Genomic DNA, 20,641 nt, shown 5'->3' with positions numbered 1-20,641 from the left:
AAGTATCTTTACTGCCCATGGACAAAAGCAAAACCAATACAACAAATAGGAGATATTTTCCCATTTACTCATAAACGCTAATTAAATAAGTAAGCCTCTTATGAATAAACTTCAATTAATGACAGTTTATTGTAAATGATTCTTGAAGCCTTTAAGACCTTAAGATTAGATTATTTAGTAACAAAAGCAGCTATCTGAAGATATGAGAAATGAATTCCTGGAAAACATACCATTTTCCTGCAGGTTGCTGTAAGAAACTGTTTGCACAGCTATAGTTTGAGGGAACCTTGAGAATTCCCACTCCTGTTCCTGTCTACTGACAGAAATAAAATATGACAAAAACAACACTTTAAAGCATGGTAAGAACTGAAAAGTATGAAAATTTGAGCAGTAAACAAGAAAATCCTACTGAAAATAGTCCTCCAGTTATCCGAAACTCACCGTAGCTCCATCTGAACAGGGAACCCACCCAAATTCTCCTTGTGGACATTCATCAGACATTTTAAAATACTGTTTTTAACACTATCACGCTCTGCCCTGCAGAGTCAGAGTTACACAGCAGTGCCTTGATTATTTTTATGGTTCATAAATCAGTCACTGACCAATTTCCAGTTATAGTTTGTTGGAGATAATTGCAGAAGAAACAGCTTGACTTTTAGAACCAATTAGGCAATCACAATACGTAGATTTTTTTTTTTCAGCTCAATCACCCGAGATAATTTTACAGCAAAGTCAAAACAAGCATTTCAGACAAAGCTGATGAGCACTAGGGAGGCCTGGCTTAACCAGGCAGCTGGGTCGTGGTGAGCCAGGCACAAGGAGGTGTGTGCTGAGGAGCAGCAGGAGCTGCTGCAGCATTCTGGGTTCAGAACTGAAACTCCTGAGGGTGGAAAAAGCAAGATATTAAAGTAGTAACACTGTTCATAACAGGCATTTAAAAACTGCTACCTTTAGTGAAATGAAAATCTGAGAGCAGAATGAATTAAAACAATGCATTTGATTTCCACCTGGAAAGCTCCAGCTTTGACTGTCAGACCTAGAAACTGAAGAAAAGGAAGCTACTTGGAGAGACTCAACCTGAAGTAACTTCTGCAGTCCTCAACTTCATAGATACTCTGTTTTAAAGAGGAAAGTATGCAGTAAAACCATGCAAAAACCTCACAGCATGGAGACAGAAAGGTAAGCAAGCGCCTGCAGCTAACTCATAAAGTAATGAATGATTGCACTGAAATATCAGTCTGGAAGTACTGCATCTCTCTTTGTATACTCCACAGTCTGTGGAGCAAGCTTCCAGATTTTTTTTTTAAGAATTTAGAATTCAGGAATGTTTCTATGGATAAAGAAAATATTTGCAACTGCATCAGTAGTGATGAAAAAATATACAGAGAGATTCTTTTAAAACATTACCCATAACCTTTTTCAGGGTTAAAACTCCATCTAACACAGGAATTTAGGAAGACCACACACGTCAGTGCCTTCACTAGCACACAGGCTGCAGTTCCCAGTGATCCATGGAAACACATCCCATAACAGGAAGAACTGGAAGACAGCACCATGCTCAACACTTGGTAACTCCGACAGAATTCTGTTGTGAACGAGATGGGACCAAGTGAAGCAAAATGCCAGGATACAAAACTCACAGAGCCTTTTATTCCCCCCTCCCCCTTATGAATTATGTATGCTGCCAGAACGCATTTTATCAGGTAATTTTTACAGTTTTTTTTTGGCTTGTTTTCAGAAAGTCAAAAGGTGCAATCTGCATGCCTCTTCAAGTTGCTCCCAATTTGATACTGTAAGTATTAAAAAGGTCACAGTAACATATTTTGAAGGATTTTTCATGTAAGAGCTCTGCTGCCACCACTAGGATATGGAAGATGAGACAATCTAAAACTTCCAAAGCCTCCTGAAAGGTTAAGAGTATATCATACAGATGGATGCAGCAGCAACCTAAGGCAAAGCTGGCTTGGTTTGTGGCTTTTGAAGTTGGGTGGGTTTTTTTGTTGTTGTTATCTATTTAAATGGCTTTATTAATGCATGCAAAATGGCTGCACTGGTGACACCTGACAGTATTTGTCATCAGAATCCAATACATCTCTTGCATTCTCCAACAAAACACTGTGGCAGCATTTTAGAGTATTTGACAAAGTTGGGCACTGCTCCTTCCTAGAAAACCACATAACTCCACATAATGTTCTGGTCTATAGTGAACCTACCACTGAATGATTCATGTCTATGGAAAAGTGACTTGTTTGGAGATAAACCTACACAATTCTGTATGTTCCATCCGAGGACTGTAACTGGTCTGGAATCTGAGCACTTGGAGACTAACCAAACTTAATAGCACTGTTCTGGAAACGGAGCTTGCAGCTTCCCAGCATCCCTAAATGGGTATTTCTGCTTGACTTTCCTGAAGCTACTTCATGCAATCACCACGTTTCTACAGAGGCAAAACATGGAAGTCAGGTTCTTCCTGTGGTGGCATTGCAAAACCACACGAAGCCATCGCAGAACAAGTGAGGGAACGCTGACTGAAACTGCATGCTTAAAATGGGCCCTCTGAAAACAAAACCTGAAGTCAGACAAACTTCACAAGTTTTAAGCTATGAAATTTGTGGTGCTTCAGTGCCCATGGGGAGTAATGAAACCCAGAGGGGATGCTAGGTTTTAATTTACGGAGGGTAAAAACACCCTAAATTGCTTCATAAAGCTCATTAATTTGACTCTTCTGGCAACTGAGATACTAGGATGTTTTCTCTATGAAATTAATCACATGCAATTAGTAAACTGATGCAAGAACAGAGCGGAAAAGAAAATTAATACATATCTTCCTAACCTTACTGAGCATAGGAAGTTAAATACAGTGTCACTAATTATTCCTACCCACAGTCTTAACACAAAACACTATTTTAATCCTCCTAAGATACCATAAATAAAGCTAAGAGAAGAGATAAGAATGTATGCACATTCTTGTCAAGTTGTAATACTGGTATAGGAATTTTCTAATTGTCTTAAGCTTAAACATTTGTAGTCCAAAAACTTTCCCTGGGAATGAAATAGAGAAACAAGAACAGAAGCAGTGTATTGAATTACCTGATGTCTCAATTTTAGTTAATTTGCAAACAGAAATGTAAGAAAGAAGATAAAGTATGCTTACTGATGAAAAATAAGCAAAGAGTATTTAAAAAACACAAAACAACACACGCTGGTTCCACTTTGCAGGAAATCAGACAGTTCATAAGGAGATTTTAGAGATTAAAAGGAGGAAGACACAGATCTCGTTCATAGTTAGACAAAAATTCTAAATCTGGCTTTTGAAAAGAAACAAACAGCTGACATGCTCACCCATTATCGACCTAGCTAATGCTCTTTAGGAACAAATTCTAGCAGGTTTCCTAGTAAAAGCTGCAGAGATTTTTACTCAGTGCTCTGCAAGACTCTTCTGACAGCGAGGTCATGGAGCAGCACACAGACAACGGAGTGCTTTCTGTATCGAGACAAGAGCACTCATTGCACTGAGGCACTCCTGGGGAGACTGTCACAAAAGATGTGTATCTCAGCCAGGAACTACGGCTCTGAATTTTTTAACACTGCCCAGCTGTTGTGGGACTGACCTCAGATGCCATTCTGCAATCATGATGGCAAAACTGCCATCGACTTCATAAGGGGCAAATTCTACTTACATTTGGTGACTCGGGTAATGTGACTTCGAGGCAAGCTTACAGGGCAGAGGCAGTTATTTCCCTGCTGGAATTACTAGAACAGGCAGGAGCAGCCTGCTTTTGCAGTACTGAAGTGTGGATGTGTTTCTCACCAGTTCCAACACTGGGAATGAAACACGATTCAAGGCAAAGCAGTAAGTACAGTTTAATTCTATGTTCCACATGGTGTTTCTCCCAAATGCATTGTGCCCTTTAGTCTTCCAAGGAAAAAATGTTCTTAAGACAGCCTGTTGGCTTGTCAGAACTGTCAACACAATGGAAATTGGAAGGGTTATGGATTACTGTTAGTCCTGCTCACAGTATGCTCTTCTATTTGTTGCCTGGGTAGAAAGACCACCAAAAAATCAGACCACCCTTACTGAAAATGGTTTCTCAGGGTCACTGTAATCATATCATCCCACAAAAAACTTGTTATCACTCAAAGCAGCCACACTAGAAATAGACAACATTTCTGTATTTGGTTAGCACAGTAATTGTTTCAGTATTGCCACCAGCTTGTTGAAAGACAAAAAACACAACAGTTTTTCCTAGAGCAAACTGCATTTATCTGACTCCTTGCAAGTCCATAAAAGTATTTTAGAAGATTATGTAGTTTGCTGTATGTATCTAAAAGGAAACAGTACCTTTAATGTTCTAGTTGGAGCCCAGCCAGTGCCATCAATTGAATGTTCTCTCAATAAACTGAAAAAAAAGACAAACATATTATACAGTGTAACTTCTAGTTAGAGAAACTTTGTCAGAAGTCTTCTCAGAAAGCTTTAACAACTTTGGAAGAAATTGCCATGTTAGTATTACATCCCTCTTTTGCACTCTATCTAGCATCAGGACTTTTTAAAGCACAAAAATCGGTATGTTGTTCAAGAATTACATTCTTCACACAGCTCAGCTTGGTCAAAAATCAAATTATTTTAAGTATATGAAGTGTGACAGCAGTCCTTATGGCAGTCCCAACACCGAGCCTTTATTTACCCCTGAATGCATGACTCACACATGTGCTCCATTTCAAAACATGCTCATCTGTGGTGAGCAGGCAGTTCTGTAGCATGTCCTGCCTCCTGCCACATCTGGCACATCTCAATCCCTCTAAGAGGATATTTTTTGGAGGGATATCTATTTATCAGAGAGGATTATTATCATCCTTTCTTCTGTACAAGGACTGCAGTTTCTTAAAATCAGGGATAGGAAAATGAAATAGCTCTGGTCTTTCCTACGTGCACGTGTATGAATTTTACCTGACCTGCACACTGTGCTATGTAATAAAGCCACTGAAACTGTTGACCCATTTACAAGATGAAAGAGTTGAGGTGTATTCAGTCGGTCGGACCCTCCTGGAGCTCTTAGGTAAAAACATCATCAGACACAAGGAGTAAAAGTATTGGAGACTGGAGCATAACTAAGAAACACAAGTGCTGAAAAAGTGAGAAAAGCAGAAGTCCCACTCATGTGCATGAAAGCAAAGTTAATAATCTGAGAAACTCCTGTAAGCATCATTTCAGAATTGACTTCCTCTGTTAAGAAGCAATCTAAAACTGAAAACTCACACAGCAAAGTAACAAAGCACAAGAATTTGTAGCAATAGCTTCTACTGCTAGCATGATAGGGTTAAAGTGAAATACTCTAAAGTTATTCATTTTGCAGGGGGGTTTTTTGCAGTATTTAATATTCCCTTTAAGAGTCTAGAAAGAAGATGAATGAACCAAGTATCCCATCTTAACCACGTTGCTAATCCCATTTCAGTGCCTTTGAAAAGATAAAATGTGCCTCTACCACTAATACTACCCAAAACTAATCTCAAAAACATTAAAAAAAAAAACAACGTTTGGGCTTTTATTTTTGTTCATTTTATTAAAGAACAAGCAAAAATGATGCTGAACAAAGAAGAGCCAAGGTTTTCAGGTTTTGAGGAAATAATGCACCTTATAAGCCTTTTTTTTTCTCCTTAAAGTTTTGCTGCAGTACTTCCCTTTACTTTACCATACAGCCCACAGTGAGCTTAAGAGCTAAGAATAAGTGAGCACATACAAAAAAAAGCATGCAAGTATCAACTGACTCCCAAGCACCTGAGAACACCAGCCAAACCTCATTAACACCCCTGCAGCTCCCAAAGCCTCTCTCTATGCAAATCTCCAGCTGGGGATGCTCAGCAGCCAGGATTGAAAAGAAGACACTCATTCCTCATAGAGCTTTGGCAGGAAAGCAATGCAGACAGATAAGTGCAGCTCTGCCTTGTATTTCTGATTTGCTGATATAACCCGTTCTGAGAGCAGCACCCTCTTTCCTCCTATAGATCACAAACAATCATTTTGCCCCTAACCAAAGCCCTTCCCCAGCACAGGGTGCCTAGAGAAACCACATTTTGTGTTCTCACCACAGAGCACAAGCACAGCTACAAAGGAGAAAAAAAAAAGCCAAAGAGAGGGAAGTCACATCAACAGAGCTAAAATAAAATCAGGGATATGTATTAGAAGTTTTATTATTAGGAAAATCATGAACTGGTGTATGTAGTAAGCATATTCTTTCTAGATATCTTGGTGTTTCCAAGCAACATCCACAAGTATGGTCCAGATCTAATTTGAGTGACTGCAAGAATGCTTTTTGTGCCCCAATCTATTACACTTGACTCAAGTTTAATCATTTACTGTGTTTTAATTAGGAATGATTACACACCGTGGTGTAAGGTATGCTCAAAAGAGAACAGCTGGAAAAATACTGATAAGGAATTACTTCTGCTTTAATAAGTACCCAAAGATATTTCTATATGAAGACTCTGACAGAAGCTGATTGCAGGTACTATATATAGATTGTATTCTCCATTATAGCAGGCATAGAGCAGTCTGGGTTATTTTAGATTTCCCATCTAAATGGTAAGACATTTCAAAGGTTTGATGTGCTTAAGTATCTGACAATCAAATAAAGCTGACATTTGAGTGCAGACGCCAAAGAAATGACTTCACTTCATTAACCAGAATTAGGATGTTCCAACACTGCATTTGTCTGACATAATTAAAATCATTTCAAGAACAGACACACTGAAACATCCTCAAGAGTGCGAGGAGGCTTTGTTTAATCTCAAAAGATACAGCACTATAGTCAAAGCTTAAACTTTTACCTATCTGTTGGTGGCCAGTATTTCCTGTTCACTGGTTCTAAACACTTCATCTATTCCTGGCCTTTACTTCAGCTTTTGGCTAACAGCATCCAGGTTCTCTCCATTGACCAAGTTTCCACCACCACCCTCCAATGGCACCAGCTTCTCAGAAGCATGGAGCACACCACTAAGGCTAAAAACACTGATATCAGCTCTCCAGCTGCTACCAACCAATGAGCCAGAGCTGCCCACCAAGAGAGAAAGGCTTCCCTGTGAAAGCTTTGTTTGCATGAGGACCTTGTATTTCAAATCTAAAATATAAAACACACAAAATGGATCTTTTTAAGCACTGCTTTGCTACATGTGGTGGCAACTGTTTTGGATTTTCAGAACAGCTTTCAATCTTACTTATTTCCATCGCTTATGCTTCATTTAGTATTTCTTTCATGTCCCATTAACTTGAGAAATGACAGTCCTGCTTCTCACTTCTGTTTATGTTCAGCTTCTAGCCAATTTCACCATTGGGTACACAAGATGAAACACTGAAATCACAAAGTTTCTGGAACTGATTTTGAAGAGGAAACATTTACTATCAGGAAAAACCTGCCAGCAGTGTAGCTGTGTCCCTTTGGCAAAGGTCAGCTTTTGGGCTTCATACCCTACCTTATGTTCCCCCAACTCTGTTTTCTTATAATCAGCATCTCTCTTTCAGTAGACGTTATATGTGAAAATAAATAAATATAGAATAGTTACTGTAAAGTTAAACAGATTTTCGTTTCTGAAAAACAGTTTCCAAGCACTAAGCTCATATAGGCATTAATAGAGCAAAGCCTTCAGCCTTCTCAGGGCCTGAAAATTATTCACCTATGAGGAGAGGAAAAAGGGGGAAAAAGGAGGAAGGGGGGCAAGAGGGAAAGGGGGAAAGGGAAGAAGTTGTGTCCAGATTGGATGTTACACTTTTATCCTAAACAAAAGTCTGAAACTGAAGAGCCAGGTTCTACCCAGCACCTATTGCACAGCAAGAACAACACTTTCTGTAGTTTTCTATGTTCTTAAGGGTCACATAGTGGTCTGATTTCTAGAAACCATTGACAAAAGTAATAGTGACTTGAAAATTACATACAACATTTCATCACACAGAAAGACCATCAGGATAAAAAAAAAAAAAAAGAATGCTGTTGCTACCTTAAGCAGATTTCTCCTGTCTCTGTGATGTTTGGATGCCAGATTCTTGTCAAGCATTTTACTTTCGGAGGCTGCCAGGACAGAAAACAAATTACAGTGTTATTCTTCAAAATAAAGCCAAATCACGGTTACAAATCACAGAACTGAAAAGGGAAATATATTTGCTGCTCACAGCATAAGTTAAAGATCCTGACAATGTAACTGCAGGAGGTACACCAGCTTTCTCTGTCCTTTTAGCTTCCTTCTACTCTTTACTAATGATGGGGTTTTTCCTCGGAAAAAATGATTTAAAAGAAAGACAAGAAAATTCATTCTCCTCTCGTCTCCTTCAGGGATAACAAAACAAAACCAGGTTAGTCTCTTAAGCACTGTTTCAGCATGTCAGCTCCTGTTCAGAGCTGGATAGGAGTATAAAGAAGGGCAGTCGTATCCAAACTGAAGATGCTAATGTAAAAGCTACCTGACTTATTTTTAGGTAAGGTCACCGGAATGTTGAATTAGACGGCGAGTTCTGAGACAAGGATTCTTAAAATACAGCTCTAGTTTTGTGAAGTAAATAAAGAGCAGGTCATAAAAATGCTGGTAGCTTAGCAACAGCACCTTATTCCATCCCTGTTCTCCAAATTACGATTTGCAGCTTTCAATCAGGCAGATGATTTCTTACAGTAGCCATACTGTAAGACCAACACAGACCAGTACCTTTCAGAACTTCAATTAAATCTGCTATTATAAATGTGGAGCTATTTTCCCCCACTGCTTCCCAAGAAGTCTTCAGTCAAGAGAGAAAACAGCTCTAACAGCTGTATCTGCATAGCAGCATGCTGTGTTTTGTCTCACCGCTTTGTTCTCAATCCTCCAGCATCATCTTAGGAATGTATTTAGATGTTATCCACTCAGCCCAGCTCCTTGGAGAAAAGGTAAGAGTGCACACGTGATACCAACCTACTGAGAATATGCCTGCCCAGCACTTAAAGAAATCATCACCAAAGCACATCTACAGTTCGTAGCACAGACATCAGCTTTTCTCCATAAACATTCACAAACTGCTGCTCAACACTCAGCCCTCAGGAGGCACCTGTGGCAGTGCCGGATCGCAGTAATACTGAATAATGAGTGGGATGCAGAAAAGTCTGACTTTTTACCTTCCAAATCCACAAACGTTCACCTTAGAAGTTCTCTGACAGCGTCAGCTACACCCTCGTATTGTTTTGAAAGATTACGCCTCAAAAAAAAATAGAGGAAAGCAGCAGTACTTATTCCACCTGGTGACTCCAGATAAAAGAGCAGATTTTTCCTTACGTGCCTTCCAACAGAGAATGTACTGATGAATAGAAGAAGTAAGTTTAATACAAACTAAACCGTTACAAGAAACTCCCAAATCTACAGTCATTCAGAGAGAAATAATTGGCACCTTGGTTTTCTGTAATGTGGAAAAAGCAACAAATCTTTTATCCTTTCACCACAAACCAAAGTGCTTCTTATCTCTAAGAATAAGAGAAACCCACTGCTGACAGTAAGATAAAGGTTTTCCTTCTCTCCCCTTCTTCTCCTTTTACAGACAGACGAGGACAACAGCAGCACTACCATAAAAATTAGCTTCAGCCAAATTCTCCTTTGAGTTTTTGCTTCAAGCTATCTTTGAATCTTCCTTACATCAACAAATCCACACAAGCTTTCCTTGAGATGCTTCACTCGAATGCCTCAAACCATCTCCAGGTCACGGATGTGACAGCAAAGCTTAGAAAATCCATTTATTTCACTGCTCGTAAGTTCATCCTTCTTTTCAGACTCTGCAAGACATAACGTGCAGATCCACTCTCACCACAGGGCACAGCAGCAATCTGAGTTATTTTCTTCTGCAGTTCTCAGCAGCCGCTTATGTTTTCGGATCCCTTGTGAGTTTTTATCATGGAACCATCCTTGCTTCCATTACTGCTCTCAACTGACTTCACCGTAGTTTAATTTTATAGAACAAGCTTTTATCAAGTTTGTCCCTTTTCTTTAAGGATGTTGCTAACAATCTCTCCCATGTTATTCTCACTGAATCAGAGGTTGGATATAAAGCATCAACCAGGACGTGAACTTGGTTTCAGACCCTGATTGGTTTGGCAAGCCAAATCACACTGATGTGACAAGTGTGCTAACATGGGAATGCTGTGTCTAACCAATCCTTTCCAGCAAGGACACCAAAGAGAATTAATGTCATGACTAAGGGACTATCATCCAGTTCTTCACCATTCCAACCCCTTCCATCTGCTGTTTCACAGCTGAGATACTTGCAAGGAGGAGGTCTAAGAGCAGCAGCTCTGCTGTTAAATTCCCAGCTTCCAACTTCTGCCTAGGGTCATAAAAACCTTGGAAAACTGATTTTGTGTTGCTACCTTTACCACTAACTAGGCTTGAGTCCTTAAAGCATCAGGTCCCCAGTCCTGCAGCAATCAGCTGCACCTCAAGGAAGAAAAGGATTGTTGTGTTTTTTTTCTTTGCTGCTGTTGTTTTAAATCAAGACATCCCCCAATCAATAGATTACTATTACTATTATTTAAAAAAAAAAACAACCAACAGCAACAATTGATCCCCTCTCTTACTGACTCGTTTCTGGGCAGCTGATCAACCAAAAAAAGCAGTGCTTGGGGAACAGATGCTGCAGAGACAGAGGTCAGCACTTGGCACCGGAGGCTTTGCTGCGCACTCCATTATTTGCTTGCCACTTCACAGCTCCCTCTGATGTCTGTGACAACAACATTCCCGGAGGTCTTGTAGGCACAAACGCTGGCAAGCTTCTGTTTGCTGCATGCAATGATTGTGAGCGTACAGCTTATTTCCTAAAAGGCATTTTTTTTAATGCCTTTTAAATGCCAAGTGACAGTATTACCAAACAGATTTCAGAATTTCTAACAGCATCACAGTTTGAGGAGACACTAAGAATTAACTTATGCTGCTCTCCTGACACTACTGCAACACCTGCATCATATCCAGTTGCTTTCTCCTCCTACACAACATCCCAGCAGCTCAAAGAATAGGTAATATTAAGTGTGAACCTTCTAAAGACTTCCAGTGCCATTGAAAAACCCTTTATAACTAATATCAATACCATTCATTGCATCCGCACAGTATCTTTTCAGAGTTGCTTCAACTTTAGAGGGGGGAAAGTCCTCCCAGGATTAATTATTCTTTTTTTTTTTTTTTTGTATTTGGAACATTGGCATTATTTATGGGAAAAGCTGCACAGAGTCTGAAAGACATCAAGAGCTCAAGACTACCAGTTTGTGTGTGATGCCCACAAAACAGTGCTATAAGAATTGAGAAAATCTTGGCCAAGAAGGGAAATCAGAGTGATTACAAGAGTTTGGATCCAAGCGTGGATTCTGAAGATGGAGGGTTTTCTTATTGCTCCAAAAATCAGCCAGCCCAAATCAGATACTTATAGGAAGAACAGATCTGACACGCACAAATCCTTTTTGGAGATAGCTTTGGGTCACGTATGGGATGAATTCTTCCTTTCAGGATGCTTTTCACCCCAACAGTCCCTGGAAAGCAGATGTGTTAGTTGAGGACCATGTGCATGCATTGGTGTCCTTGTGACCAGCTCTGCTTCCTTCCTTAGGGCTGCATGAAGCATCACCTCCGACCGTCTGCTCAGAAGCCTCAGGAAAAGGATGACCAGAACTACCTACACAGGCCCCATTTCCAACGTGGGAGTTTAAAGACACTTCTAATGTTAAAATTGTTCTGTAGTACTGCTAGTAATGTTAGCACTACTAACTCAGTAACATCATCTCATCACTGAGATGATCCAACAGGAAAATGCACATCTGCAGTGCCCAAGAGTTCCCCTCTTTGGGAAACACACTGCTTTAAAGGAAGTCCTTGGTAAAACAAGTCCTTGATGAGATCTCTTCCCTTTCTTTAGCCTGCCTGCAAAGCACAGTGAAATGCATCCTGTCAGCCTGCAGAAGCAGTGTGACACAAATTACCTCTCGCAATGCAGCACAGATCTATTTGAACAATCCCTCTTGCACACCCAGTAACTGATTAGAAATGAAAACCTTTTCCTGTTCTCGAGCTCAGATGCTTCTAAAATTATCCATCTCTTCAACAGCTTAAGTAGTTTTAATTACGGATATAGCGGAAGAGCCCTTATAATATTTTACTGCCTTACAGATAATCATCACAAACATTTCCAGTACCACATACAGCAGTTCAGTGATGCAGGAGTGCCTGATCAACCAGCTGCGTGCTCTGGGCACAAGCAAGAGGCAGCAATTCATAGCAGAGCTCGTCCCAAAGCATCCTTTCCTCATGTCAAGCCCTTGAATCTTTGCCCTGAGGGACTGCACAGCCTAGGTGACACAAGTCAGTGCCTTATGCTCACAGATCCACTATTACCTCCAGTGCTTTGCTTCCCTGACAGAACAGAACGCATCAATTTCTGTTCGCAACACAAAGCTTACCAAGTTTTTCCTCTTCAGTTACAATTTTAGCAATTTAACATAACTAAATTAACATCCTGTGCTCTCGTTACTGTGAAGCAAGTCCTTTCCTGCAAGAGTTGTTTACATGAATGCCTTAAACATGATAATAGAAGAAATTTAAATGAGTACGTATTGTGTATTTCTCCTTGTACTCAGCAATGCCACAGTGGTTAAACTGCTTTATTGATGATGACTAAAAAGTCAGATGGATGAGAATATGGGAGGGTTCCCCCTTCTGCCATGAATGCCACCTTCAGGTATTTTTGATGGCACAGTTCATTCACATTGAAAGGAGAATGCAATTTTTGTGCTTACAGTATGTTCATAGCGTGTATGAAAGTGTCACCATGGGAAGTCTGGTGAGGTTAGATAGGGAACTTATAAAAAAAGCAACTGCAAACATTAGATGTACTAAAAGAACCTACCTAGAAGGACACGCAGGATCCAGGGTTTGGTTATATAATAAAATAAAAGGAATAAAACACTGAACTGCAATAGAGTTCACGATTTCCAAAGAAAAACTCTTTATTCTTATCAATAATTCCCAGGAAAACAATCAAGGAGAGAAAAAGCTGTGTACAAAGATCAAAACCCATTCCCTGAAGCTGTGCAGGACCTGAGATTGCTACCACTTAACTCAGATACCTGGATAGCTAAAATACTGCTAAGGGTTGTTCATCTCTAGACCAGTGACAATGGAAAGTTGAGCTGATTCAGAAATAACTATGGTCCTCCACTTACAAAAATATAGTGCATGCCCCCTTGATTATAAGCACCAGGAATATTAGGGAACTTATGAAGGCATGTTCTGGAATGCCTGCCCAGTTCCCCCACTCCCAGAGACAGATCTTTTCTACCCCACTGGAGCTCCTCAAGCTCAGTCTGAGAATTCAGGCCATTCCATTCCAGACTGCTGCTCCTCCTTTGTGTATATATGTATACTGCAAAAAAAAAAACAGTGCTGCGACTCAGCCACTGCACATATATGATGCTGAATTTAGCCTTGGTTCATTTGAACCCAAGTCAAATGTCTTCTCAGACACATTTCTCTGCTATCCTCTCCTACTCATTCTTCAGCTTCTCTGAAAGAAGACCTCTCAAATAATAACATCAAATGTCAGATGTAAGAAAAGATGTAAGATGTAAGAAAAAGTTATGAATGCAAGCAAAATCAAAAATGTTCAAACTAAAAGTGAGGCTTACTTCCTTCCACAATTCATACCTCTGCATGCAATTATTGCAATTTAAATGCTCAAATGAATATAATTTCCCTACATATCATCAGAACACAGAAGACCAAGAGTAATTCATGAGAACCAGACATATGCCCCACCTGTTTTCCATTTTTGGAGTTTCCATTTTTGGAGTCTGCTTCCTACACACTGCTAAACTCTGAAAACAATGTCTGAAGTTATTTTTATTGTAATTGTACCTCCTCCTCTCTTGCCACAGTCTGTAATTTTAGTAGAGTAAAACAAAGCAATAACGTTTCTCATATTCAAAAAGAGCAAGTTCCTTGGGGCATTCTGTTTGTCTATAATAAGAAACTGTTATCACGTGGATGTCCTCTGAAAAGCTGCTTGTTTAATTACCATTGAAATAAGTTGTTTTTTTTTATAGATAGCTAAGCAGTTTGGGAGACAACCAGCAGAATTGGTGGAGTGCACCAAAGGCCGCTTGCCACCATCTCTGCACTTTCCATGTCCTCCACTGCACCCTCTAAAAGGGAATTAAGCACTGCAGTCCAATAGCAGAAATATAAGCACAAGTTGAAGGCCCCATAAAAATAAAAAGCAAAGACTTCTTTCTGTTCAGTTGTATAATTCTCTCTTCTAGACACTATTTTTTTTTTGGTGAGAATAATCAAGATAAGGTCTCAAAAATAATTACCAGGGGAGAACAGATGAGAGTGGAACCTCAGCCAAACAGTCTGACTCCCTGTTTGCACTTCCAAGCATCCTGTGCCAGAGCTTTTTTTTCTTTAAGGAATAATGTTGGTTTCAGATGCTGCACTACCAGAGTTCCAGTAACCAGATTGTCCTATATTTTGATGGTATTTTAGCAAGTGAGAGAAGACCCTCTCTTAGACTCATTGCCAACTTCCCTCTGAAGTCCTTATATACAGAAAGGGAATGTAACTACCTGCAGACCAATGATAAGATACTTACCACCATATTGTAGGCATCAGGAACTTCAATTTCAAACTGAAATTTTCCACCTTGGTAATAGCCCTCATCTAGTAAAAAAGAAGAACCACAAATATTAAAATAGTTAACTTAGAGAAAATAACCAATCCTATGTTATACAAATTATCTGTCATTAGTGAGATTCAAATAACAGCCTCAGGTCATCACCAAATACCCAAACACGAAAGCACCAGCTGCCTCCAACTCCAAAAACAAAGAGCTGGATACACACCTTGCTGCTAATGCATTCTAAATCCTTTTTAACCACAGCACCCTCAGACTTGCACCAGCAATTACTGTCACAGTAGGAATAATGGTGTGCTAAGAGCATGTGTACTACAATAAAAAAGCAACTCAGGTCTTTTGACTGACAATTATCTCACAATGGGTGATGCACCAGTTAAGAAAATCTGCCTGCTTCTCCTGAGATCCAATACTGAATTATGAAAAGTGCTAAATTGTAAAATATGAATTCTGAACATATCTAGTTGCATGTAACCAGAGACAATAGATAACAGGCTGTAATTCCTGAGATGGCTATGCTTGGATGCTGAAATGCTTGCAAGCAATCTGATATGTGTCCGTCTAGCATTGCAACTACAGAGTTTTGTCATTATTCTTGTTCTCTGCATCACATCGTGCAGCCATAGCAAAGAATTGATAGTCAGGAGAGGTTGGTTATCCTCATACAACTGTTTAATATGCAATTTTTAAAAACAACGTTGCAAAGGAAAGCTTGGCAAAGCAATCCGTCTTTTAGAGAAAGATTAAAAAGAGACATTTCTTATTATCTTATTATCTGTCTAGCTTCCAAAATGCTTCTAGCTCTTGTACTATAAATCACCAAAATCCACCTGGGATGACATGGTGCCTTCTAGACCTGTCCCCTTCCCACATCTAGTGCTACCAGAGCATGGAAACAGAGCATGGCTGATCTTTCCCATCCCAAACAGGTTTATGGCTGCCTCCATTCTAGAACTGCTGGCTTCCAGCACCCAGCCCACCCAAACCTTTGGTCATCCCATAGACATCTGCATGGAACTGCCAGCCCTACCCAGTGCAAATCTCACATTAATAGCCTGAGAGTACACATTTTTCAAATACATCCTTCATTTCCAATTCAATTTTGAAGTGCATTTAATTTATTAAGCAGACTTCTCAGGCATGATGCTATGCTTTATCAGCACATAACTGCACATGCATTAGTTTTGATGGGATAAAAAATACAAAAGTCAAAGCATTTATATTTTGCATTCAAATGTACTGGAGATAAAAATCAGTAAAGCAAAACGTTTCTGAAGAATAAAACATAAAGATGAATAACACCAAATATCCTTTTGATGAAACTGCTCTCTGTCAGATTTGCCGGACTCTCAAAGCAAGATGTTGTTTTAAGAAAGAACCATTATAGAAATGATTCAATGCTCCACCTGGAGCTCAAACAGCACAGTCACCACTGAGCAACCCTGCAGGATGCAGCTGACTGCACTTCATTCACCACTCAGCACACTGTAAAATCTATTTAACCAAGTTGCAGGAATCCTCACTGTTTCCAAGTGTGATGCCACTCCTTGTAAAAATCACAGCTGGAAGAAATAAATGCACAGGTCTTTCACTGAGCAGAGACAAAACAAACAATACCAATCTCTTCAGTGCCTGCTACAGTCCTAACCATGCAGATCAGTCTTCCATCAGTGTTCTTTGGTTCACAAGCACTCAAGCTATCACTTCTCAACATCACTTTATTGATCTGGACGAGGGGATTGATGCATTCTCAGTAAGTTTGCAAATGATACCAAGTCATCTGAAAGTGTTGATCAGTCTGAGGGTAGGAAGGTCCTGCAGAGGGATCTGGGTAGGCTAAGGCCAATGAGATGAGGTTCAACAAAATCAAATGCCAGGCTTTGGTTACAACAACCCCATGCAATGCTATAGGCTTGGGACAGAGAGGCTGGAAAGCTGCAAAGAGGAAAACAACCTTGGGGGTGATGATATGATCTCAGAAGTCTTTTCCAGCCTTAACCTTCCATGAGAAGCTATCACATGCAATGTGATGTCTGCACAGGGAGAAATAAGGCTGCTGTAAGGCAAAGGAGAAACAGCACCTCTGTGAAGGCTGCTCACGAAGCCCAGCACAAGAAAGTTATTTTTCATTGGCTTAATTTCAATAGTTCCTGGATTCCATGGCCTTGGAGTGTAGCACACAGCAGCCCTTCACGTTCTACCCTTGCTAATGCAAAATAGGTATGTCTACATGTGTCTTATGTCAAAGAAAATCCTCTGATTTAATCAATCTTCAGTGTAATCCAATTGTTCAAAAACAAAAATACCCAAGAACAGCTCCAGGGAAGGACAGCTTGCCAGAAGGTTGTCAGAGTGCTGCCAGCTGAACAGCAAGAGAAAAGCCACACTCTGCATCTCTGCTCACTGAAAACACCAGGCACAGCCTCCATCTGCAGGAACATGTAAGCTGGTACTCATTTAAAAGCACGGGCAGCAAGACTGCTGATGACATTGCTCAGAAACTGCACAGGGATAGGAAAAAAAAAAAAAAAAAGGGTGAAGAGTTGTTCTTCACTTTCTCCACCTCTTCACCATCAGGCAGACACAGCTCAGGGCAGCTCCACACTCACCCAGCCCATGCAGGAACTCCCAGCAACCATGTGCAGGTGGAAATCAGACAAAGCTGCATGAAATCATCATGGCAAAAAGACTGCAGTGCGTCCCACTGGATTAATGAGACAAATTGGTGTACAAATGGGTGAAACGAGAACTGGAATTAGTGCAAGAGGTACAGCAGGACCAGACAATGAAAGAATATTCCTTTTCCTTGGCAAAAAGCTTGTTTTAGATTAGCTCAAACACTTTTTAACCACATATTAGCAGTTCCACAGGCCACAAGAAATTCTTATTGTATTACTTTTGTTTTCTGAGAAATCTCTGCAAGACCTAGAGCACTCCAGACGTGGCATTTAACAGTGCAGGTTAGAAGGCCCATGTGAACTGATTGACATTCAAACACCACTTCTTCCAAGCTCAAAATCAGTATAAACCTAGGAGTAAGAAATCACGAAAGTGGCAGGAGACCTGTATGGATGAGCACAGGACTCATGCAAGACCTCAAATGGAAGAAATTCTATGAAATGTAGAAAAGGAGTCTGACTACTTGAGAGAAACACAGTAATGCTGCTAGAGGGGATGAAATGAGGAAGGCAAAGGCTGAGGCCCACTGGAAAGGGAGATTAAGAACAACAAGAAACACTTATTTAAATATATCAATAGCAAAAGGAAGGCTGGAGAAAAATGTAAGCCTGTTGGTGAACAAGGTGGGTGCCTGGTAATGAGGACACTGAGAAGGAAGAGTTGCTGAATGCTTGCTTTGCTTCAGACTTTACTAAGACTGACCCTCAGGAATCCCAGCAAGGGTTTTGACACTGTCTCCTACAACACTCTCATAGGTAAGCTTCAGAGCTGTGGGACAGACAAGTTGACAGTGAGGTGGATTGAAAACTGGTTGACTGGCAGAGCACAGAAGGCTGCAGTCAATGGTGCAGTCTAGTTGGAGGCCTGTAACTAGCAGCAGAGCACTGGAACAAGCTGCCCGAGGAGGCTGTGGAGGTTCCTTTCTTTGGAAATATTCAAAACCCATCTGGATGCTTTCCTACTGTAATCTACTCTAGGGAACCTGCTTTAGCAGGGGGCTGGATTAGACAATAGTCCAAGGTCCCTTCCAATACCTGCAGTTTTATTCCCTTCTCTGCCCCCATACAGACTCAAAACCCCTCGATCTTTCAGCCATGTAACAGTGCTGGAAAGAACTAAAGTTCTGGCAAAGCTAATAGTAAGCAAAGCACTGTAAATGAAAGAGCTAATTAAAATAGTTTTAGCTCATAACTCGTCCATTTACAGGAGATTTTTTCCAAGAATTGAATATTTCTGAGCTCCAGTTTGTGTCTCCTGCTTAAATTTATGTCTTCAAGCTACATTAACATTCCTCCTACTGCAGTCTCAAGTTTCATTACTAACAGCCTAATACTAATCTGTGTTCATGAGATGTACTGATGGTTAAATGCACAGTGAAGATACAAAATTATTTTACATTTAAAAGAAAATGTAAGGTAATTAGGACAGGCCACAAAGGATGTGCATTTGATATCAGCTCCTTGAATCGGAAGCACTGAAATGCTCATCCATGCTCATTGACATTTGTCATTTTATGGTATGCAAAGCAGAAAATGGGCATTTTATTAATTCCCTGAAGAATGTGACTAAAATAATCAAGCTAACCCTAACCTATAGAACTGCATGGGAAACAACATTAATTAACTCTATGCATTCCTCTAGTCTTCGTCATGTATAAGTCACCTAAACTCACCTTTCCCCTCTGCCCAGGTCATTACTATGTTTCACTTTCAGCTTCAAATTCCGTGCTTCAAATACCAGTGCAGAGGCAGGACTCCGTGTTGCAAATATCCATCTCCTTATTTTCCCTAGCATTTGATCCAATAAGGTACAGATACCAAAATAGGAACAGAGGCAAGTGGTGCCACAAGCACATTTTTCAATGACAGAAAAAATTGGTTGATATGACACAAGGATATGACACAATTCCAGCAGCAGCATCTGTCTGAGTAGCAAGCAGTTTATCCATTGTGGCTGTAAAATCTGTTTTACTCTTTTTCTAATGCGTGCTGCTATACATTCTCTCATTGTGCACTGCCATATCATAAAGGAATCAGAACTTCTTAAGCACAGGTCAAAATAACAATTTTTATACGATGAAGATTTCTAGAAGTAATTTGGTTGTGCAGTGCTAGAAACACTTCCAGGCAGGATGAGGAAGAACAGCCCTTCTCCCCATCCACATTCATGCAACGCTGTTTGGGCACTACAAAAAACGGTTGTCTCCAATCTAGAATTTTCCCCATTTGAGCCAGAAACATTCTGAGACAACAACTTTGCTGCCTCTCTGTCACCTCAGAGAAAACTGAGATTTAGCATATTCCAAAGGTAATCAGAAAACTGCAGTGATTTCCTTGGTATGTGTTGTGTTCTGCACTGAGAGAGCTGTGCCAAGCTGTCGCTGATCACAAGATTCTGTACCTGAATTATGCACAGCTGAAAATAGATGTTTACTTTGGGCAGGCTACAACTGCAGCCACTTCAGCTGTGCAGCTATATTGGGAGCAACAAAATGTTCATTAAGATCATCTCATTCTCGAGATCGTTTAACAAAGCTAGCACAAAAACCATGCACTGCATTCAGCAATTGTCTTCCAACTGCAACAGCTTGCACAGCAGTTAATAGACCAAAAAACCTTATGTATTTAGATGCCTTAAAATTAGTACAAAGAAGCTGTCTATCACTTTTGCTTCGAGGACATTCCTGACTTGCACTGTGATGATCTTGTGAAATCATCTCATTTCCAAAACATAACAAGCAAGTATCATTTAAACTGAAGGACAATGAGTTGTTACAAACAGGCTACACTCACTAATTAAATGCAAATACATCTCCTGCATAGAATGAGACGTTAGAAAGTTCAGTAATAGCACTTCTACTTATTTTATTTTATTTTTTTAGCATAGTGACAAGGAAAATCACTCATTTTTCTGTACCCAAAAGAAGTCAGACGAATGAACTCATTAGCAAAGACCACCCAGGATTCCTACTGCCAAGGAAGTGCCGGTCGGTTCGGGCTAGTGAAAAAGCAACACCGACATCTAGCGGTCATTTCCTATCAAGACACTGCCAAAAATATTCCTCTAACCCTACAAACTGTAAAGCGTTATTTGCATAGGTAAGACGTCTCAAAGACTGTCATACGACATGCAAATCCTTGTTGATAAATATCTACAGGAAATCTACACCGATAAGAACTTGCTGGCACAAGAGAGCTCGGTTGCAATGCTTTTAACTCAAAGCATTTCAGTGCACTGCTTGTGTCAGTGTCCTCATTTGAACTGCTGCACAGTCTCAAAGATGAT

The 20,641-nt window shown here is 40.1% G+C and overlaps 1 protein-coding gene across 3 annotated transcripts in view; it reads right to left on the bottom strand.

Moving 5' to 3' along the window:
• Window positions 1-20,641, bottom strand: part of UBE2F (ubiquitin conjugating enzyme E2 F (putative)) — a 64,846-nt gene that overhangs the window by 29,688 nt on the left and 14,517 nt on the right. For all 3 annotated transcript variants that reach the window (XM_090144501.1, XM_031604562.2, XM_031604561.2), the window contains 3 exons: window positions 14,636-14,703; window positions 7,993-8,063; window positions 4,343-4,400 (listed from right to left, as the gene is read on the bottom strand). In XM_090144501.1, the coding sequence (XP_090000627.1) occupies window positions 4,343-4,400; window positions 7,993-8,063; window positions 14,636-14,703 (197 nt within the window). The remainder of the gene's footprint in view (window positions 1-4,342; window positions 4,401-7,992; window positions 8,064-14,635; window positions 14,704-20,641) is intronic.

Source organism: Phasianus colchicus, chromosome 7, assembly GCF_987193195.1.
Source record: "Phasianus colchicus chromosome 7, bPhaCol1.hap1.1, whole genome shotgun sequence".
Lineage (NCBI taxonomy): Eukaryota > Metazoa > Chordata > Aves > Galliformes > Phasianidae > Phasianus > Phasianus colchicus.
Note: the sequence above shows the minus strand (reverse complement) of the source record. Positions and strands in the feature narration are given on the sequence as shown.